Source organism: Rhinopithecus roxellana, chromosome 15 (genome assembly GCF_007565055.1).
Source record: "Rhinopithecus roxellana isolate Shanxi Qingling chromosome 15, ASM756505v1, whole genome shotgun sequence".
In the NCBI taxonomy this organism is placed as follows: Eukaryota; Metazoa; Chordata; class Mammalia; order Primates; family Cercopithecidae; genus Rhinopithecus; species Rhinopithecus roxellana.
The window spans coordinates 6,650,748-6,670,854 of NC_044563.1; the positions used below are offsets into that span (position 1 = coordinate 6,650,748).

The following is a 20,107-nucleotide window of genomic DNA, read 5'->3' on the forward strand; positions in this document are numbered from 1 at the left end:
CCGGGCCGCGGCGCTTCGCGTCCAGCGGGGGCGCTAGAGCGCGGGGGACCGGGCGGGGCAGGCCCGGAGGCGGGGCCGCGGGCCGGGGGCGGACTGGGGCGGGCGGAAGGAGAGCCAGGCCGGAAGGAGGCTGCCGAAGGGCGGGAGGCAGGAGCGGGCCCGGAGCTGCTGGGCTGGAGCGGCGGCGCCGCCATGTCCGATAGCGAGAAGCTCAACCTTGACTCGATCATCGGGCGCCTGCTAGAAGGTTGGTCGGGGCGGGGGAGGCCTGCGTCCGCCGCGCCCTGGCCCCCTGCCGGGCCCGGAAGTGGCGCGCGGGCGGGCCCCCGGGGCCAGCTTAGACTGGGCGGCGACGGGCCGCGAGGTTCGGTGGCCGCAGCCGCCCCCCCGCGGACGCGCCTGAGAGGTCCGGGGCCCGCTCCGACGCGCGGAGCAGCCACCTCTACCGGGCCGGGGGCGCACGGGTTGCCTGGGTTCTTGAGGCGAGAGAGAAACCCGTGAAGCCCGGTCCAGGAAGGGGTCCTGCGCTGTGAGGTTTTTGGGTGGCAGCCCCCTGCGCACGACAGTTGCCTCCCGAGGCGCTGAGGGCAGTTGGGGGCTTCCCTTGGGAGGCTTGAGGCCGAGGTCCCGGGAGGCTCAGCAGCAACAGCTGCCTGGGGGTAAGGAGCGGCCGAGGAGGCCTAGGCGCCCCCGGAGGTATCCATAGGGCCACCCGTGTCGCCCACCCTCCTCCTGTCAGGGTCCAGGGTCTTGACACCCCACTGCGCCCCCAGTGCAGGGCTCGCGGCCTGGCAAGAATGTACAGCTGACAGAGAACGAGATCCGCGGTCTGTGCCTGAAATCCCGGGAGATTTTCCTGAGCCAGCCCATTCTTCTGGAGCTGGAGGCACCCCTCAAGATCTGCGGTGAGCCCCCGACCCAGGTCCCCTTGCCTTCCTAAAAGTGGCACTGGCCCCCACAGAGTTCCTGGAGTCCTCCTCCCTTGAGCCCAGTCCTGGCCCTGGGTTCAGGTCTAGACCCTGCATCTAGCTTACCCGGTTCCCTGGGTCACAGGTGATATACACGGCCAGTACTACGACCTTCTGCGACTATTTGAGTATGGCGGTTTCCCTCCGGAGAGCAACTACCTCTTTCTGGGGGACTATGTGGACAGGGGCAAGCAGTCCTTGGAGACCATCTGCCTGCTGCTGGCCTATAAGATCAAGTACCCCGAGAACTTCTTCCTGCTCCGTGGGAACCACGAGTGCGCCAGCATCAACCGCATCTACGGTTTCTACGATGAGTGTGAGTGGTCTGAGCGTCTGGGGCTGCCCGGGTCCTGACCACACTCCTTGCCATTCAGTGGGACCTTCACATTGGCCTGATATCTGACAGACACTTGCTAGACTGTGCGCTTCACGAAGGCAGGGCCCAGGTCCGTTTTTGTGCCTGCCCTGCCCCTCCTGGCATGGGGTCTGGGGAATGGTTGCTGACTGAAGGACTGCCCGTATTCTAGTGCCTTCCCCCTACATTTGCTACTAAGCATTTAGGATGTTTGCAGATGAGCTCTGCTGTCCAGAAGCTGAGATAAACCAGAGCTGTACTTGGCCCGGCTCATGGGCCGGGGCGTGCAACGAGTGCCAACCCTGAGGCTGGTCCAGATTGGAACTCAGTTTCCAGCGGACTCGGGTGCTTTAGAATTACTTCTGGCGGGAGGCTGAGGTGGGAAGATCACTTGGACCCAGAAGCTCCAAGTTACAGTGAGCTATGATCTTGCCGCTGCACTCCAGCCTGGGTGACTGAGCAAGACCCCGTTCCTTTACTTTTTTTGAGACGGAGTTTCGCTCTTGTTGCCCAGGCTGGAGTGCAGTGGTGTGATCTCAGTTCACCACAACCTCCATCTCCCGGGTTCAAGCGATTCTCCTGCCTCAGCCTCCCGAGTAGCTGGGATTACAGGCATACAACACCATGCCTGGCTAATTTTTTTGTATTTTAGTAGAGACAGGATTTCTCCATGTTGGTCAGGCTGGTCTTGAACTTCTGACCTCAGGTGATCCGCCCGCTTCAGCCTCCCAAAGTGCTGGGATTACAGGTGTTAGCCACCATGCCCTGCCCAATCCTGTTTGTTTAAATTACAGATTAAAATAAAAAGTAACTAGAATTGCTCCTGGAAGGCTGACAGGTGGCAGGGGTGGGGGGTGGTTTGCATTGGTGCCTGACTCTCCCAGCTGCGGCTGAATAGCCCAGGGACCCCGGCTGAGGGTGGAGCAGGCAGGCCCCTCACAGCCACCTCCCTCTGGGCAGGCAAGAGACGCTACAACATCAAACTGTGGAAAACGTTCACTGACTGCTTCAACTGCCTGCCCATCGCGGCCATAGTGGACGAAAAGATCTTTTGCTGCCACGGAGGTGAGCTCTCCTTAGTTCTCATCTGGGAAGTCACTCCTTTCAGGAAGTGTCTCCATACCCCACTGTGCTGGGCTGCACTCACTTCCTTGATGTGCGTCCTACATGGGGCGGGCTTGTCTTTCTCCTAGGAGCTCTGTGCTCCTGAGGGCAGGGATGCCTTTGTGCCTGTTTGGGAACTTGAAAAAGCTGAGGGGAAGGGGATGACTTCTGCCTGCCTAGGCACCCAGGAGACCAGTGGAGGGACCAGGAGGGTGGTGGAAAAGGTGAGGCTCACTGGCCAAGGCTTCCTGGAGGAAGGATGTCCTTGTTTGAGGAAGTGACCTTCCCCCTGGCCCTCCAGGCCTCTCCCCGGACCTGCAGTCCATGGAGCAGATTCGGCGGATCATGCGGCCCACAGATGTGCCTGACCAGGGCCTGCTGTGTGACCTCCTGTGGTCTGACCCTGACAAGGACGTGCAGGGCTGGGGCGAGAACGACCGTGGCGTCTCTTTTACATTTGGAGCCGAGGTGGTGGCCAAGTTCCTCCACAAGCACGACTTGGACCTCATCTGCCGAGCACACCAGGTGGGCTGGTGGCTCCCGTCTGTGGCGGGGGAAGGGAAGGGCCTTGCCTGCGCTTGGGACTGACTGCTCTGATCCTCGCCCAGGTGGTAGAAGATGGCTATGAGTTCTTTGCCAAGCGGCAGCTGGTGACACTTTTCTCAGCTCCCAACTACTGTGGCGAGTTTGATAATGCTGGCGCCATGATGAGCGTGGACGAGACCCTCATGTGCTCCTTCCAGGTGAGTGTGGGGAAGAAAGGAGCTACTAGGCCTCGTGGCTCAGCCCCATGAGCCTGAGCAACCCTGTCTCTTTTAGATCCTCAAGCCCGCCGACAAGAACAAGGGGAAGTACGGGCAGTTCAGTGGCCTGAACCCTGGAGGCCGGCCCATCACCCCACCCCGCAATTCCGCCAAAGCCAAGAAATAGCCCCTGCGCCCTGTGCCTGTGCCCCAGATGATGGATGGATTGTACAGAAATCATGCTGCCATGCTGGGGGGGGGTCACCCCAGCCCCTCAGGCCCACCTATCACGGGGAACATGGAGCCTTGGTGTATTTTTCTTTTCTTTTTCTTTTTTTTTAATGAATCAATAGCAGCGTCCAATCCCCCAGGGCTGCTTCCTGTCTGCATCAGCAGTGGCTGTGAGCAGGATCCTGGGGCTGAGGCTGCAGCTCAGGGCAACGGCAGGCCAGGTCGTGGGTCTCCAGCCGTGCTTGGCCTCAGGGCTGGCAGCCGGATCCTGGGGCAACCCATCTGGTCTCTTGAATAAAGGTCAAAGCTGGATTCTCGCCATGGCCTCTGTCTCGCATCTAAGACACTGCCTGGCAGCTCTTCTGCGCAGAGCTACTTGGGAGGCTGGGCACCAGGCCCCAGCAAGGGCAACCCTAGCCACACACGCAGGTCCAAGGCTCTTAGAATTCCAAGTCAGCGCCAAAGAGTATCAGGAAAGCAAGAAAAACTGTCAGCTCCACGGGGGTCCCAGATGCATGCCCAGGACTTCAGGAAGGAACAGGTCATGATTGGCAGAGAAGCTGGATCACCAGGGGCCAGCAGCACCTGCTGTGACATTTTCCTTAGGAAGGTGAGCCTGAGGGAGACAGGTTTCCAGCCTTGGCCAGCTGGAGTATAGCCTGAGACTCAATGGGAAATAAGAGGTAGGAACGTCAGTAGTTCAGGGCCAGGTCTGGAAAGTCACGATTGGCTGGGGGTTGTGGGGAGATAACAGGGCCCAGGCCCGACTGCTGTGGGACAGCTTTACAGTGACAGCCAGCTGGGGCCTGCAAGAGGCAGTGAAACAGCTCAGCTCCAGGAAGCCCACCTTTCTGATCCCCAGGGCTGAGACCCAGCTCTTCCACTGGCTGGGGTTTCATCTAGTCCAAGGCCTCTGGGTATAGGCTTCAGGTTCTTGGTTCAGCCTTCTCCCTCACTGTCTTCAGCCAGCACAGGGCTGGGGCCCTGGGGGGAGCGTACAGGGGCCAGGATGGAGCCGAAGAACAGTGAGCGGAACTGGAAAGAGAACAAGTGAGTTCTGGAGGCTGCTCCCTTCCCCACCTCCCGCCCCTGCCTCCACCTCCAGTCCCTACCTTCTTGGGTGGGGGAGTCCCAGGCACTGTACTGGGCTCAGCCTCATCTTCCTCGGAGTGGAGGCCGGGGCTCTCGGGGGGCTGGGGACCAGGTGAAAGGGAAATGGAGGGCAGCACCCGCGAGCCCTCATTGCCTATAGTGGTTTCCATGGCGATCATGTAAGAGTCAATGTCGTCATTGGCAAAGTCGTCTGGGTGGGGTAGGCTGCAGGCAGAATCGGAGTATCAGGGAGGAAAGGGGGGAGCAGAGGCAGGGCCCCACCTTAGAAGGCTCCAAGGGAGTTTTGGGGCCCTCTGACCACTGAAGATCTCTTGGTTTTATGACTTCCTGATTTGGCTAGAGAGGAGAGGATGCAGGGGTTAAGTGGTGGCTTCCTGGAGAGGGTGGGCCAGGAATCTCTGATCAGAATTCAGGTAGGGGCCTGAGGAAGGCATCCTGGGGTCTCCTTTAGCTCAGCTAGGGGAGAGGAGCAGCAAGTCCTGTGAACTGGGCCACATGGGACCCAAGTCCCCGCCTTCCCAGGGGACAGAAGCTGGAAAGCACAGGAGCCCGGGGACAGGCTGGGCTGGGGGCCAGCCCCAGCTTCCTGTGCTGAAAGTGCACTGGGCCATCCTCCCCAGCCCACCTGCTCTTCCAGCCACCTGCTTCCCCCAGCCCAGGCAGCTCCTGCCTCCCAGCAGCCCTTTCCCTCCTTGGCCTGGGAGGAGGCTCAGAGGAGAGGCCTCAGCCAGAGAAGGAAGCCGGCAGGGCCTTGGGGATGCTTCCATGGGTGGGAGGAGTCTCTGAGTACAGCTGACCAAGAAGGCTGAGTCTGCAGGGCTGGCAGCTGTGAGCACTGTAGGGGTAGGGACTGGGGCCTGACGGAGAGAGAGAAGGAACAGGAGGGAAGCGGGAGAGAGCACATTGCAGGGGTAGGGACTGGGGCCTGATGGGGAGAGAGGAGGAACAGGAGGGAAGCGGGAGAGAGAACACATCGCAGGGAGGTGCAGAAGCTAGGAACTGCATCTCAGGCTGGAGAGCACAGACATGGGGAGAGGAGGAGTTGGGGGAGGTGCCCTCACCTGTGAGTCTGGAGCTGAGGCACTGGCTGGTGACGCTCTGGGGAGCCCAGGTCCTGGGAGTGCGAGTCGGTGTCTGAGAGTGTGGCCAAGACAAAGTGGCCATCCAGCAAAGAGTCCTTGATGGTGAAGATGGCAGGCCTGGGCAGGGGACGGGGGTCCCAAGCTAGGTCATCCCATTCAGCTCCTGGCATCCCAGAGCCCTTCCCTGTCCCAAGGCTGGGAATTACCTGCCTGGAGCATCAAAATGAATGCTAAGATTCAAGTTTGCTGACTCTGCAAAGCTCAGGAGCCCCTGGGAGGAAAGAGGTAGCAGGTGAGGCCCCGGGCTGGGCTGAGCTGGGCAGGCAGGACAGGACCGGCGAGTGCGTAGGGGGAACCTCACCCGGAACTCCTTGAGGCAGAAAGTAATGGCCACCCCTTCCTGGGCCTGCAGCTGCTGGAAATCCTCCTCTCCAAGGCACATCTCAGTCACCATGGCTTTGGCAGTGCTGTCTGTTGGGGAAGAATAGGAGGAACCTGGGCCCCACCCCTCTCCCACCTGCCGCTCTGCTCTGTCCCAGGTCACGTCCAGCCCCCTCACCTGCCTCCTCCTCATGGTAGCTGCGCAGGATGACCCTGCGGCCACGGCCAATGCCCAGCGTCACTTCAGCCAGCGCAGGAGGGAAGGGCACAACAGCCTCCCCCAAGACCCTGTGAACAGGGCGGAGCATTACCCCCAATGCTTGGCCCTGCCCAGGGCTTTGCTCGCAGAGGACCTGAGGCGGGAGTAACACATGCACACGCATGGATGTGCGCAGGCCTAGCACACGGTGGACGAGGCCCAGATAAGGTGGCAGGAAGGGGGCCGGTTGCAGTGATTGCTCAAACCTGGCAGGTGGCACCTGACCATGCAGAGCGGGGAGAGGGCCCAGAGGCAGGACATGGCACTCATGCCACCCTACAAACCCGGCCTTCAGAAAGAGCCCTGAAATCCTTATCCTCTAGGGATACCCATTGCTATACAGATGAGATCACATCTGGAATTTGCTTCAAGTCAACTGGGGACGGGAGCTGCATCTGCTTTTACATATATTTGAAATTATTCATGAGACAGAGAGTGCTCGCTTCAGCAGCACATACGCTAAAACTGAAGCATGCAAAAGATTAGCGAGGCTCCTGCACAAGGATTAAAAAAAAAAACAGAGTAGCTGGGTGCAGTGGCTCATGCCTGCAATCCAAGCACTCTGGGAGGCCGAAGCAGTGGATCATTTGAGGTCAGGAGCTCGAGACCAGTTTGGCCAACATGGTGAAACCTCATCTCTACTAAAAATACAAAAATTAGCCGGGCATGGTGGTGCGTACCTGTAATCCCAGCTACTCGGGAGGCTGAGGCAGGAGAATTGCTTCAACCTGGGAGGCGGAGATTGCAGTGAGCTGAGATTGCACCACTGCACTCCAGCCTGGGCGACAGAGCAAGACTCCGTCTCAAAACAAACAAAATGAGAGAAACGACTGCTCATTTTTTAAAAAAAGAGACTGGGGGCTAGGCGCGGTGGCTCACACCTGTAATCCCAGCACTTTGGGAGGCTGAGGCGGGCAGATCACGAGGTCAGGAGATCGAGACCATCCTGGCTAACATGGTGAAACCCCATCTACTAAAAATACAAAAAATTAGCCAGGCGTGGTGGCGGGCGCCTGTAGTCCCTGCTGCTCGGGAGGCTGAGGCAGGAGAATGGCGTGAACCCAGTAGGCGGAGCTTGCAGTGAGCCGAGATCCCGCCACTGCACTCCAGCCTGGTTGACAGAGCAAGACTCCATCTCACACACACACACACAAAAGGGCGCAGTGGCTCACGCCTATAATCCCAGCACTTTGGGAGGCTGAGGCGGGCAGATCACCCGAGGTCGGGAATTCAAGACCAGCCTGACCAACATGGAGAAACCCCGTTTCTACTAAAAATACAAAAAATTAGCCAGGCATGGTGGCGCATGCCTACAATCCCAGCTACTTGGTAGGCTGAGGCAGGAGAATCACTTGAATCGGGAGGCAGAGGTTGTGGTGAGCCTAGATCGTGCCACTGCCTGGGCAACAAGAGCGAAACTCCATCTCAAAAAAAGAAAAAAAAAGAAAACCCTAAATGCAGCCCAAGGAATTGGCCCCCCTCTGACTACCCAAAAGAGCTCTGAGCAGTGCTGGCTCAAGAGAACCTGGGGAAACAGATGTCAGGACCCAAAGGGACATTCAGTCACACTGAGAAATGAGCAGGACCTTGGGCCACTTGAATACAAGCAGTGTCTAGCGTGGGACAAGGGGAGAGCCCACTCCTCTCTGAACTGGTTCTTGCCAGGGACCTTTGCTTCCACTGGAGTCCCTGTTTCCCTGGCCCCAGACAGCCCCCCGTGCTCGGACTGCCCAGAACAGCTCCACCCATAGTTCATTACTCAGGCAGCCCTCCTGAACCACAACCTCCCCTTCAGCCTCCTGCCCTGGCCTTGGGGACTCCTCAATCCTGGGCAATCAGGAAAAGAGGCTGCCCTTGAGTGGGGAACACCTCTGGAAGGATGCCCAGGCCGGAAAAGGGGTCTGAGCCTCTGAGCCACAGGTTAAGGGGAAGACCTTCAAAGTTACTCAAGCCAGACAAGAGATTTGGTGGCAGGCCAGAAATCTGCTCCCTAGAGGAGGAATTGGAATGGGTCTCAGCAGCCAGAAAGTCAAGTCAGACCTTTGGGATGGAGAACGAAGGCTCCTAACAGTGAGGAGAATGGAGCAAGGAGGCGCCTGCCCCTCCTCCATGCTACCGTCTGCCTTTAAAGAGCCAGGTAAGGACCTGAGCACATAGTGGGCCATGGGATGTCTTTGAGGTTCACAGAAACTCTGTAGGGAAAATGAAGGACGTACCTTCTTAAATCAACCCTTGAGGCCCCAAAGAAGGAAGAGAGAGACCTGGAGCTGAGCTGAGGGCAGGGGTGTGCTCACCGTGCTGGGGCGCGGAGCATGTGGGGGCACGAGGCTGGGTCGAAGACGGCCTGCAGGGACTCACAGTCCTGGAAGGACAGGTTGTGAGTCTTCCGCACCCCTGGATGGGCGATAGGGTCTCAGTGGGCCTCGCCGACCTCCCTGCCGAGGCACCCCTTGGCTGGCCGGCTGCCCACTCACCGAACTTGCAGTGCAGCTGGACCACCAGGCGGCTGCTCCGGCCGTTCAGGGAGATGCAGCATTTTTCCACCGTCTTCTCCAGCATCGCCAGTGAGCGGAAGACAGACAGGAAGGACTAAATGGGATAAGACACCTCAGCCTAGCACCGCATCTCTGCGACAAGCTCTCCTGTCCCATGTAGGCCCACACCAATCATGGGCCCAGCATGTAACTCTGGGAAAAGGGCTCCCACATCACACGGGACACTGGCATCTTTCTCGGCCTCATTCATGCTCTTCCTTATGCTTGCAATGCTTTGAAAGACCTGCTTACCTTTCTCTTTTTTTTTTTTCTCTGAGGCGGAGTCTCGCTCTGTCACCCAGGCTGGAGTGCAGTGGTGCGATCTTGGCTCACTGCAACCTCCGCCTCCCGGGTTCAAGCAATTCTCCTGCCTCAGCCTCCCGAGTAACTGGGATTACAGGCGCCCACCACCACACCTGGCTAATTTTTGTATTTTTAGTAGAGACGGGGTTTCACCATGTTGGCCAGGTTAGTCTCGAATTCCTGACCTCGTGATCCGCCCGCCTCGGCCTCCCAAAGTGCTAGGATTACAGGTGTGAGCCACCGCACCCGGCCAAAAGACCTGCTTACCTTTCTTGAAGAACTTGAGCGTCACCACCCTCTCAGGTCCCCGCTGTGATGCTTTTACCAAGGCCCTCCCTGTGTTTTGCATGGATTGGGCTTGCACGTGTCTCTCTCCCCACTTAGCATCTACTGAGTACCCCAGGGCAGAGGTACAGCTGGTGGAGATTCCTGGGGTGGGGCAGCGCCACTGCTAAGGGAAGGGCCTCACCTTCATCAGGATCTTACAGCGCAGCAGGTCCTGACCAGGGGTGGCTGCCTGGTATTGCTGGAAGAAGAGCGGAGCAAAGAGAAAGCAGGCATAGGCAGAGCGGGAGGAGTTCACCGTCCGGAGGGAGAGCTGGGCCACGAAGAGCAGGGAGAGGGACGTGGTCAGGGGGCAGCCACAGACCCAGAAGACCCTCCGGCTGCTTCTGCTCACACACTTGCCCTATCGTCCCCCCGCTCCGCCACCACCTGCTGAAACCCTCCTTCGCCATGAAGCCTTCAGAGGCGGCCTCGGCGCTGCTGCCGCAGAGGAGCGGTCGTACACCCAGGCCTTCCCCGAGTTTCTCTAAGGGCACGTTACCCCCCGGGAGTTTGCAGGAAGGCAGCTTTCAATTCACACACCGGCCTGGGAAGATGACAGGCGCTAGGCTAAGAAACCGACTCTGCCGACAAATCTGCCAGTGGTCAAGTCACCCCGCCTAGTGGGGGCGAGACTCGAGTCCGGGTTACCCGCTCCCGGCTGGAGTCCCACCCGCCCCCACACCCCAGCCCCTCACCCCGTCCTCCAAGGGTTCCAGGTAGAGCTCGTCCCCGATGCGGGACAGGGAGTGGACGGCCTTGCCGAGCACTGCGGGGAGGAGAGCGGAAGGGGGTTAGGCTGGCGGCTCCGCGGCTCCTGCACCGCCGCTGCCAGGCCGACCCGCACTCACCCTTCACGTTGCCGCCCGTGACCAGGCACTTCATGCTGCCCCAGCGCCCAGCCAGCGGCCAGCACTACCCCACTCTCCGCGACCTCCGAGCCCGGGGTCCTTCCCGCGCACCTCCCCTGCCAGCCCCGCCCCCGCCTCCCCATTGGTCCACACTCAGGCGCCTCCGTCACGTGAGAAAAACGTTCACAGGCTCCGCTGTCACGTGACGACACACGTTGCCCCGGGTGTCACGTGACCGGGGAGGCCCGCGGCGCCCGTCAGCTGCTTCTGGTTCTGCCGGCACGCCTCGGCCTTCCGCGCCCTTGGCGATCGGGGCGTCCCGCCGGCCGCGCATCGGATCGCGAAGGGCAGAGAGGACGCAGCTCTGGGGCGCGAGGTTCCTGTGCAGTGGACCGAGCGCTGGACTCGGAGTCACAGTGTGGATGCGAGCTCTCTGGGGTCACCCACTGAGTAGAGTTCCCGGGCGTCTGTCGGGGGATACAGGGTGCAAGCAAGACCATCGCACCCACTCTGGGCCGGAGACTCGAACTCCAGCAGCAATCCCCAACTCTAGAAAGAGGTCAAAGCAGCTTGAGGTGGCTCCTTCTGGCTTCCAGGATCCTTGAAGGAAAAACGGCAACTTCTCCAGGCAGAAAGGGGTAGAACGGTGCTCCTGGCAGAGGGAGGAACAAGAGTAAATGCTCAGCGGTGTGGGCTCCGCCCCCTGGAGAGGGGAGTAGGTCTGTGAGTCTCAGAGAGGCTTAGGGGCCGCCAGATGATGAGGGGCACCGCTGGGACGCTCTAGAAATGTTTTACGAGGGTGGATCGTGGTTATGTGCCTTTTTTTTTTTTTTTTCCTAAGACATATTCTTGCTCTGTCACCCAGGCTGGAGTGCAGCGGCGCGAACACGGCTCACTGCCGCCTGGAACTCCTGAGCTCAAGGGATCCTCCCACCTCAGTCTCCTGAGCATCTGGGACCACAGGCACACCCCCCACGCCCGGCTTTTTTGTTTGTTTGTTTGTTTTTTGTTTTTTGTAGAGACGGAGTCTTGCCATGTTGCCCAGGCCCATCTAAACTCTAGGGTTCAAGATATCTTTCCGCCTTGGCCTCTCAAAGTGGCGTGAGCCACTGCACCCGGCCTGGTTTTTGTTTGTTTGTTTGTTTTGTCTTTTTTTTGTGGGGGGGGGTTTGTTTGTTTTGAGATAGAGTCTCGTTCTGTTGCCCAGGCTGGAGTACAGTGGCACGATCACGCCTCCCAGGTTCAAGCGATTCTCTTGCCTCAGCCTCCCAAGTAGCTGGGATTACAGGCGCCTGCCACAAGGCCTAGCTAATTTTTGTACTTTTAGTAGAGACGGGTTTCGCCATGTTGGCCAGGCTGGTCTTGAACTCCTGACCTCAAGTGATCTAAGGTCAGGAGTTTGGCCTCCCAAAGTGCTGGGATTACAGGCATGGGCCACCACACCCAGCCCGGGCCTGTGTTTTTAAAAGACCTCAGACTGGCCAGGCGTGGTGGCTTATGCCTGTAATCCCACCACTTTGAGAGGCTGAGGCGGGCGGATCACCAGGTCAAGAGATCCAGACCATTCTGGCCAACATCGTGAAATCCCCTCTCTACTAACAGTACAAAAATTAGCCGGGCGTGTTGGCGAGCGTCTGTAGTCCCAGCTACTCTGGAGGCTGAGGCAGGAGAATTGCTTGAACCCGGGAGGTGGAGGTTGCAGTAAGCCGAGATCGTGCCACTGTACTCCAGCCTGGCGACAGAGCGAGACTCCATCTCAAAACAAAAACAAAAACCAGACTGTGTGCCAGGTGGGGATGCATCAGCTGGAAGGTCTTCCTGTTCTCCTGGGCCTCCAGGTCCAGGTGAGTAAAATGTAAGGGAGTCCTAGAGAAACTCACTGACCCCTACTCTCCCCACAGTACCAAGGCTCTGGTGGTTCTTTGAAGGGCCCAGGGCATCCCTGTGTTCCCGTAGGGCCTGCCTGTGCCTTGCCCCTCAGATCCTGTGGTAGTGAAGATATATTTGTCTCTGTGCCCCTTGCTCTCCAGACCCACTTTCAAATGAGTTGAATTGATATATAATAATTGTACACATAGAGAGAGTACAGCTGACATTTGGATACACGCATACACTTTGTTTCTCCCTCTCCTTCCGCTCCCCTGGTCTCCAGCCCTGGCCCTTTCCGTGGAGTCCTGGGGGAGGAGGTTACTCTTCCCTTCCCCTTCCCGGGGGATTCATAGAAATAGTGCCCCCTGTCCCTGGGCATCCGGCTCAGTATGCTGGGAGTCATCCTTGACCTCATGCTCGCCCTCACCCGTACACAATCTTTCAGTTAAGTCCTGACCACTCTGCCTCCCAAACAGGTGGTAACTTAACAGGTGGCAGCTTTGCCCTCCTCTTCCATCTCCAGGGCCTAGGCCACCATCCTCTCACCTGGATGACTGTAACAGCTCTCAGTGGTCTCCTGCCTCCACCCTGCCCCCTCCAGGCCACTCTCCATACAGCAGCAAAGTGACCCTCCTAAAATGTACATTGTGTCATGTCTCTCCCATGTTTGCACACTCCAAGTGGTCGCCATAAAATCCAAACTCTGCCCTGAACCTGCAGGAGCCGTCCCCACCCATTTCTGCACCTGTTGCCTCCCCTTGATCACCTGCACAGCCATGCTAACCGTGTGGGCTCCCTGAACCCTCCACTTCCTCTTCCACCTGGGGATCTTAGCACATCCTTAGCTGTCCCCCCCCACTTGGCATCATCTTACCCCTTCTAATGTGGTGGTGCTTCTCTTCCTCTGGGCTCCGTGAGGTCTTTTCTGCCCCCACCAGCACCCCAGTACGCTCTAGCTAGGCCCTGTTTTAGCCACAGCACTTATCACATTATTTCATACGTGTGTTTTCCTATTTAACGTGTCCTCCTCACTAGTGTGTCTGCCTCACAAGGGCAGGAACCATGTCTGGTTTTGTTTTGTTTTGTTTTTCCTGAAGACAGAGTCTCGCTCTGTCGCCCAGGCTGGAGTGCGTTGGCGCGATCTCGGCTCACTGCGACCTCCGCCTCCTGGGTTCACGCCATTCTCCTGCCTCAGCCTCCCAAGTACCTGGGAATACAGGCATGTGCCACCACGCCTGGCTAATTTTTGTATTTTTATTAGAGATGGGGTTTAGCCATGTTGGCCAGGCTGGTCTCAAACTCCTGACCTTAACTGATCTGCCCGTCTCAGCCTCCCAATGTGCTGGGATGACAGGCGTTGAGCCACCGCGCCCGGCCTTGGCTTTGTTTTGTTTTGTTTGTTAAGATGGGGTCTTGCTTTGTCACCCAGGCTGGAGTGCAGTAGCACGATCATGGTTCACAGCAGCCTCAACTTCCCAGGCTCAAGCCATCCTTCCACCTCAACCTCTCGAGTAGCTAGGGCTACCAGCGCGTGCCACTACAGCCAGCTAATTTTTTAAAAAATATTTTTGTTAGAGACAAGGTCTCCTTCAGTTGCCCAGGCTGGTCTTGAACTCCTGGGCTCAGGCAGTCCTCCTTCTTTAGCCTCCCGAAGTGCTGGGATTACAGGCGTGAGCCACCGTGCCCAGCATCCATATCTGTTTTGTTTGTTGCTGTACGTACCTCACACAGGGTCTGGCACTCAGTAAATGAGTAAATAGATGTTACATTTTAAAATGTGTAAACCAGCTGGGTGCGGCGGCACATACCTTTAATCCCAGCACTTTGGGAGGCGGAGGCCGGTGGATCACTTGAGCCTAGGAGGTAGAGGTTGCAGTGAGCCGAGATAGCGCCACTGCACTGCAGCCTGGGTAAGAGAGCCAGACCCTTTCTCAAAAAAAAAAAAAGGCCGAGTGCGATGGCTCACGCCTATAATCCCAGCACTTTGGAAGGTTGGGGCAGGTAGATCACCTGAGACCAGGAGTTCAAGACCAGCCTGGCTGACATGGTGAAACGCCATCTCTACTAATAACACAAAAATTAGCCAGGCATGGTGGCACGTGCCTGTAGTCCCAGCTACTCAGGAGGCTGAGGCAGGAGAATCGCTAGAACCCGGGAGGTGGAGTTTGCAGTGAGCCAAGATCACACCACTGCACTCCAGCCTGGGTGACAGAGTGAGGCTGCGTCTCAAAAAATGAATGAGTGAATATCTATAAACCATTCCTGTTGACAAAGGGCATGGAAAAGTAAATAAACAAATTAGCATGAGCCAAATGCAGCTGAGCTCTCTCTAAGTCACTCTTAGCACAGTGCTGAAAGAAACACTCAACTTCCAGCACTTCCACCCACAGTCCCATCTCTCCCTGCTTGACAGTTGTCCCCATGTTCTCAGCCTCATCCTGCTCTCTGGACCCCTCCCCCACCACTTGTAAACCAGCACAGCCTTCCCACCTCTGCCTCGTACTCATTACCTGAGCAGCCGCCTGGAACAAGGGTAGATGCCGAAGCTCCCTGAAGGCAAGGAAACGGGAGGCTGTGAACCTTCACACAATCCTGTTTCTGCCCCTGACACCTATAGAGTTATGGAGTCCTATGGCCTTGAGGACCCTAGGCAGAAGAGAAGGGAGACATATGCTTTTTTTCATATGTTTCACATCTGTCTTCGCTGGTGTGTCCGCCTCACAAGGGGCAGGAACCATGTCGGCCCTTTATATCAGCCGGGGGCAGGTGTGAGCCACTGCCCCCGGTCGACATACACTCTTTCGACTCGTATTGAGCATTTTTCAGTTACCCTCCCACTCCCTTGCCAAAAGTCAGAACTCACTGGAACTTTCTGAAGGTTCCATTTAGAACAGAAAGAAGACTAGAGTGGGAAGTCGGGAGCCGTGGTAGGATGTGTCCCTGTCCTGCTATGTGATTTGTGCAAATCCCTCCCTGTCTTGGCTGCTTCCTCATCTGTATGATGTGTTGGTGGGGGTTGGGGAGAGTAGGAGGTACTCACTGAGGTCCCTTCCAACTTTGACATGCTGTGATCCTGAAGGGGCCCCGTGACTCCCCTATGCCTCTCAGCCACCCCAACTTGGGGGAGAAGCTATAATTGGCTGTCCCACCTCCCCCAACCCTCTGGCCCCTGGGCTGTGGGGCTGGAAGGTAGCTTTCCAATCTGAGGCCAGGAATCCCTTCCAGGCCTGCATTTGGCATATCCAGTAACCCACTTCAGGTGCAGAAGAGGGGGCACACAGGGGGATAAGGAGCTGGGAGCAACCAGGAACCAGGAACCCTGTGTGTGGGTGAGAGATAGGTACGAGGACCTGGGATCTGTGCTCAAAGTCAGGGACCTGGATGCAGCTTCAGCCCTACTCAGATGGCGTCAGGCCCTTGTCTGAGCCTCAGTTTTTTCCTGAATAAAATGAGGGCCATTCAATGAGATGCTCTCTCAGGAGCTTTCTCTTTCTCTCTCTCTTTCCTTCTTTCTCTCTCTCTTTCTTTCTTTCTTTCTTTCTTTCTTTCTTTCTTTCTTTCTTTCTTTCTTTCTTTTTTCTTTCTTTCTCTTTCTTTCTCTTTCTCTCTTTCTTTCCTTTCTTTTCCTTTCTTTTTTTTTTTTTTTTTTTTTTTTTTTTTTTTTTTTTTTGCGACAGGGCCTTATTCTGTCACCCAGGGTGGAGTGCAGTGGCATGATCCTGGCTCACTGCAGCCCTGCAGCCTCAACCTCCTGGGCTCAGTGATCCTCCTACCTCAGCCTCCCGAGTAGCTGGGACTACAGGTGTATGCCACCATGCCCAGCTAATTTTTTAGTCAGAATTCTTTCAAACCCCAAATTTTTAGTTGGGCATGCTGGCTCATACCTGTAATCTCAGCATTTTGGGAGGCCGAGGAGGGAGGATTGCTTGAACCCAGGAGTTAGAGATGAGCCTGGGCAACGCAGTGAGGCCCTGTCTCTATAATGAAGAAAATAAAATAATTTTTAAAAACACCAAATTTTTGGTCTTTGGCATACCCCATTAGAGGTGGCCTCCTATAAGCAGGTGGGCATGTAAGTGTGTGCGAATGTGTGGGGGCAGATATGGAATGGAAGCTTGAGACCCTGGTGCTCACTCATTCATTTACTCAACATATATTCATTCAACACATCCTGGATGCACTTTTTTAACTATGGGAAAGAGAGTACAGGACAAAAATGCTGGCCGGATGTGGTGGGTCACACCTATAATCCCAGCACTTTTGGGACACCAATGTGGGCAGATCGCTTGAGTCCAGGAGTTCAAGACCAGCCTAGGCAACATGGTTTCTACCAAAAATACAAAAATTAGCCAGGCATGGTGGCACATGCCTGCAGTCCCATCTATTCAGGAGGCTGAGGTGGGAGGATCCCTTGAACCTGGGAGGCAGGGGTTGCAGTGAGCTGCGATCGTACCACTGCACTCCAGCCTGGGCACAGAGTAAAACCCTATAGTATGCAAGAAGGTGGTGGGTGTTATGGAAAAAAAGAAAACCCAGAGAGGGAGAGAGCAGTGTCAGGGGAGAAGGGCTTCGATTCTAACTAGCATGGACAGGTTGGCCTCACTGAGAAGTCGCCATTTGAACAAAGACCTGCAGGAGGCAAGGGAGTGAACAGTGCAGACGTCCGGGAAGGAGCGCTGTGGTAGAGGGAAGGGTCAGTGCCAAGGCTCTGAGCAGAAGTATGGGTGGTTGGAGGAGATGCCCCTTCTGCAGAGTCCAGTCTCCTGAGCTGGGGAGGGCTGGGGTCTAGTGGGGAAGACTGAGATTAGCCAAAGAATCATCAAAGTAAATATGAAATTACACCTTTGAGAAGGATCAGGAATGATGATGATGTGGGCTATGTGAATATGTCCCTGGGAAGACCTGGTCAGGGGCATGAGGGAGAGCTTCCTGGAGGAAGAAACAGTCTGAGAGGGGTGAGGTTAGAGCATGGGTTGGCCAGGAAAACACAGTTACTGAGGAGCCATTGGTGGGGCTCATTTGCCAGGCACTGGTCCGTCCCACCATGGGATGCCCAGTGCAGCTCTCCTGGACACAGGAGCACAGACGGGATTACTCATGGCTGGCGTTTTACCAGATCGGGGTAACTAAAATCAGAAGGGGCAGAGGAATTTAGGGTTTGGGAGTTTACTCTGGCTTGTCTTCATCTCACCATGCACACACAGGGACTGGCATTTGTATGGTTACTGGGGGGTAACCAGGCAGGCAAGGCAGCTCTGAGCTGTGGGGACACTGAGCTGGCAGGGCACCTGCCCTGCTTGTAATGAGTTTGTGGCATTCCGAGTGCTGCCAGCCCCCCCGTCAAGCTCTGCCCCTGCCTTTCTTGTTCCCTGGCATTTCTCCCGGAAATCAGAATGATGTTTGGCACACAGCAGTGGTGTAATAAGTCTGTGATGAATGGCTGAAGATTACGGAATTCAGAGGGGTTTCAGGACTTGAACCCATGATTGTCTGTTGAGGCTGAGAATGCAGCTGTAGATGCCAGCCTGAGTAGGTCTGAATCCAGCCTAGCCGCAATCTCCATCACTTAAAAACAAGTTGTGCAAACATGGACGAGTTGCTTATGTTCTCCAAGCCTGTTTCCACCTCAAAGGGCTGTTGTGAGGAGTAACTTAATGTTTATGCAGCTCTTAGAATCTGCTGTTAGCACTACTGTGACTATGATTGCTACATCCTGCCCCTCCAGCTCGAGTCATCCTCACAGTATCCTTGGGCCAGGACTGGAGACAAAATAAACCATCAGCTTGGACAAAGCCAGGGTCAATCTACACAAGGAACCCAGGAGGAAAGTCTCCCAAGGAAATCTTACAGAGAAAAGGCCTGGTGTCCAGAAACTGGAAAATATTCAGAAAACTCTTGGCTGGGCATGGTGGCTCACACCTGTAGTCCCAGCACTTTGGGAGGCCAAGGTAGGTGGATCACTTGAGGTCAGGAGTTGAAGAACAGCCTGGCCAACATGGCAAAACCCTGTCTCTACTAAAAAAAAAAAAATACAAAAATTAGCCAGGCGTGGTGGCACACACCTGTAATTCCAGCTACTCAGGAGGCTGAAGCAGGAGAATCACTTTAACCCAGGAGATGGAGGCTGCAGTGAGCCGAGATCCCACCACTGCACTCCCCAGCCTGGGCAACAGGGCAAGATTCCCTCTAAAAAAAAAAAAGACTCTTGGTTATGATCAGAAGAGTCAGCCCCATTGGGAAGAGGCTCCGGAGAGAGGCTGCTGGTGCTGCTGCTGCCTCCAGCAGCACCAAGTTCTGGCCCCCATGATTCTGGGCCCTCTGGTGCCTCTGCCTCGAGAGGAGACTGTGAGCCACCATCATCTGTGCACAGTGCCTGGCAGTGTGGGCACATCCATTATCTCATGCCAGGCTCTAGCAGCTTGGGGACCAGGTCTTTTGAGTCTGTAGGGCTGGAGGTGGAGGGGAGATGGGATGAATTTTTTTAAACCCACAGTGAGGATGGGAAGGGAGAAGTTCAGGCTTGTTCACCAAAACCTGGCACACTGGGATTACAGGCCCCCTTGGAGCGCAAGTGAGGTAAGTTTAGGACAAATCAAAGGCAGTGTGCTTCACCCAGCAGGGGAGGACACTGATGGAATTCATTACCCCAAGATGTCGTCTCAGCTGGAAATAGGAACAGCTTCACAAAAGATTTAGATGCATCCATGGATGATGGCTCCATTCATGGGTTAGAAGGGGAAGGAGGCTGTTTGAAGCCTGTCCCCCAGGGCAGGCATCAGGGAGATGGCTTGGTCTCCCTAGGACCCCCCTTTGCACTCCTGTTGGAGGCAGGCTTCTGGCAACATGGACCCCAAGAGGCAATGTGGAGTCCCGTAAGTTAGAGCCTGGCCTGTGTCCCTGGCCTTTTCCTCAACCTCTCCAACACTCAGAATCCGCTGTTTGGGAGAGAAAAGGCGCCACCAGCTTCAGGGAAAGCATCCTGGCTGGGCTGTCCCCTAAGAGACCAGCAGAGGGAGACAGACACCGTGTCCAGTCCCAGCTCCGGGAACAGAGACCTTGATGATCCGCCTTGGGCAGGCCTCTGTGGAGGCAGTTTTGTGCTCATGTTTTGCTGGGTGGGACAGAAGGGGACAGAGAGGGCATCCTCCCGGGCTGAGACAGGCCTATTACAGGGGAGATAGAGGCAGGGAGGAGATTTTTGGGAACTAGGGGCAAGGTGGGGAGGGAGCTACTAATTAAGAACCAGGTACTCCAGAGCCAGGCTGCCTGCCTGTGTACCTTGGACAAGTTATATAACTCTGTGCCTCAGTTTACCCATGGTAAAATGGCAACTACAACAGCACCGGCCTCAGGAGGGCCATGTGAGATTGTGTGCCATATTCAAATGCTTCACTGCAGAGACAGGGAATTGGGAAGAGCTCAGTAAACAGGAGTGATAGCCTACACCGTGGGGAGATCAGAGGTCTCTCCCATCTCCTTAGAGCTCTGCAGCTTGCAAAGCCCTTTTGCTTTATTATCTCATCTGGGCCTCACTGAACCCTGGAGGTCTGGTGAGGCTAAGAGGCTCACTGTTTTGTGTGTGTGTGTGGAGACAGGGTCTCACTCTGTCACCCAGGCTGGAGTGCAGTGGCTCAATAGCTCACTGCAGCCTTGAACTCCTGGGCTCAAGCAATCCTCTCACCTCAGCCTCCCGAGTAGATAGGACTACAGGTGTGTGCCACCATGCCTGGCTAATTTTTTGGGGAAGTTTGGGGGGATCTTGCTATGTTGCCCAGGCAGGTCACTTATAAGTGGTAGATCTGGGCTTTCTGATACTAAAGAATCCAGGGATCTTTCTCAAGTTCCCTGCTGAGCTAGAGGCTGGAGGAGGCCTGCTCCAGGTGCCCTTGTCTGCACTGAGCCTCCTGGCAGGCCGCCCAAATCTCTAGTTGGTATTGAAGTTATCTTGCCCTCTTTCCCACCAGCTCCCGAGTCCCTGACAGGCAGGCTG

General features: G+C 56.2%; 2 protein-coding genes across 11 annotated transcripts in view; one reads left to right on the forward strand and one right to left on the reverse strand.

Moving 5' to 3' along the window:
* The first annotated feature begins 49 nt into the window (after positions 1 to 49).
* On the forward strand, positions 50 to 3,718 carry PPP1CA (protein phosphatase 1 catalytic subunit alpha). The gene is made up of 7 exons (XM_030918239.1): positions 50 to 247; positions 774 to 905; positions 1,054 to 1,284; positions 2,284 to 2,388; positions 2,729 to 2,952; positions 3,036 to 3,170; positions 3,247 to 3,718. Exons 1-7 carry the CDS (start codon positions 193 to 195, stop codon positions 3,355 to 3,357), a joined length of 993 nt encoding a protein of 330 aa, XP_030774099.1. The 5' UTR covers positions 50 to 192; the 3' UTR covers positions 3,358 to 3,718.
* The window catches only part of RAD9A (RAD9 checkpoint clamp component A), an 83,002-nt gene continuing 66,391 nt past the window's right edge, over positions 3,497 to 20,107 (reverse strand). For 3 of the 10 annotated variants that reach the window (XM_030918231.1, XM_030918230.1, XM_030918234.1), the window contains 11 exons: positions 14,628 to 14,763; positions 10,249 to 10,900; positions 10,096 to 10,166; positions 9,543 to 9,671; positions 8,711 to 8,825; positions 8,531 to 8,630; positions 6,156 to 6,265; positions 5,803 to 6,067; positions 5,576 to 5,713; positions 4,514 to 4,718; positions 3,497 to 4,436 (listed from right to left, as the gene is read on the reverse strand). In XM_030918231.1, the coding sequence (XP_030774091.1) occupies positions 4,341 to 4,436; positions 4,514 to 4,718; positions 5,576 to 5,713; positions 5,803 to 6,067; positions 6,156 to 6,265; positions 8,531 to 8,630; positions 8,711 to 8,825; positions 9,543 to 9,671; positions 10,096 to 10,166; positions 10,249 to 10,282 (1,263 nt within the window). In that variant the 5' untranslated portion in view covers positions 10,283 to 10,900; positions 14,628 to 14,763 and the 3' untranslated portion in view covers positions 3,497 to 4,340. Of the gene's footprint in view, positions 4,437 to 4,513; positions 5,714 to 5,802; positions 6,068 to 6,155; positions 6,266 to 8,530; positions 8,631 to 8,710; positions 8,826 to 9,542; positions 9,672 to 10,095; positions 10,167 to 10,248; positions 10,901 to 14,627; positions 14,764 to 20,107 lie in introns of those variants that run through there. The other 7 variants (XM_010366353.2, XM_030918233.1, XM_010366354.2 and 4 more) reach the window with 6 other exon arrangements.

Coding starts and splice junctions, on each gene's coding strand:
- PPP1CA (XM_030918239.1), top strand. CDS start 193: ATGTCCGATAGCGAGAAGCTCAACCTTGACTCGATCATCGGGCGCCTG. Junction 906..1,053: donor GGCACCCCTCAAGATCTGCG/GTGAGCCCCCGA, acceptor CCTGGGTCACAG/GTGATATACACGGCCAGTAC. Junction 1,285..2,283: donor CTACGGTTTCTACGATGAGT/GTGAGTGGTCTG, acceptor CCCTCTGGGCAG/GCAAGAGACGCTACAACATC.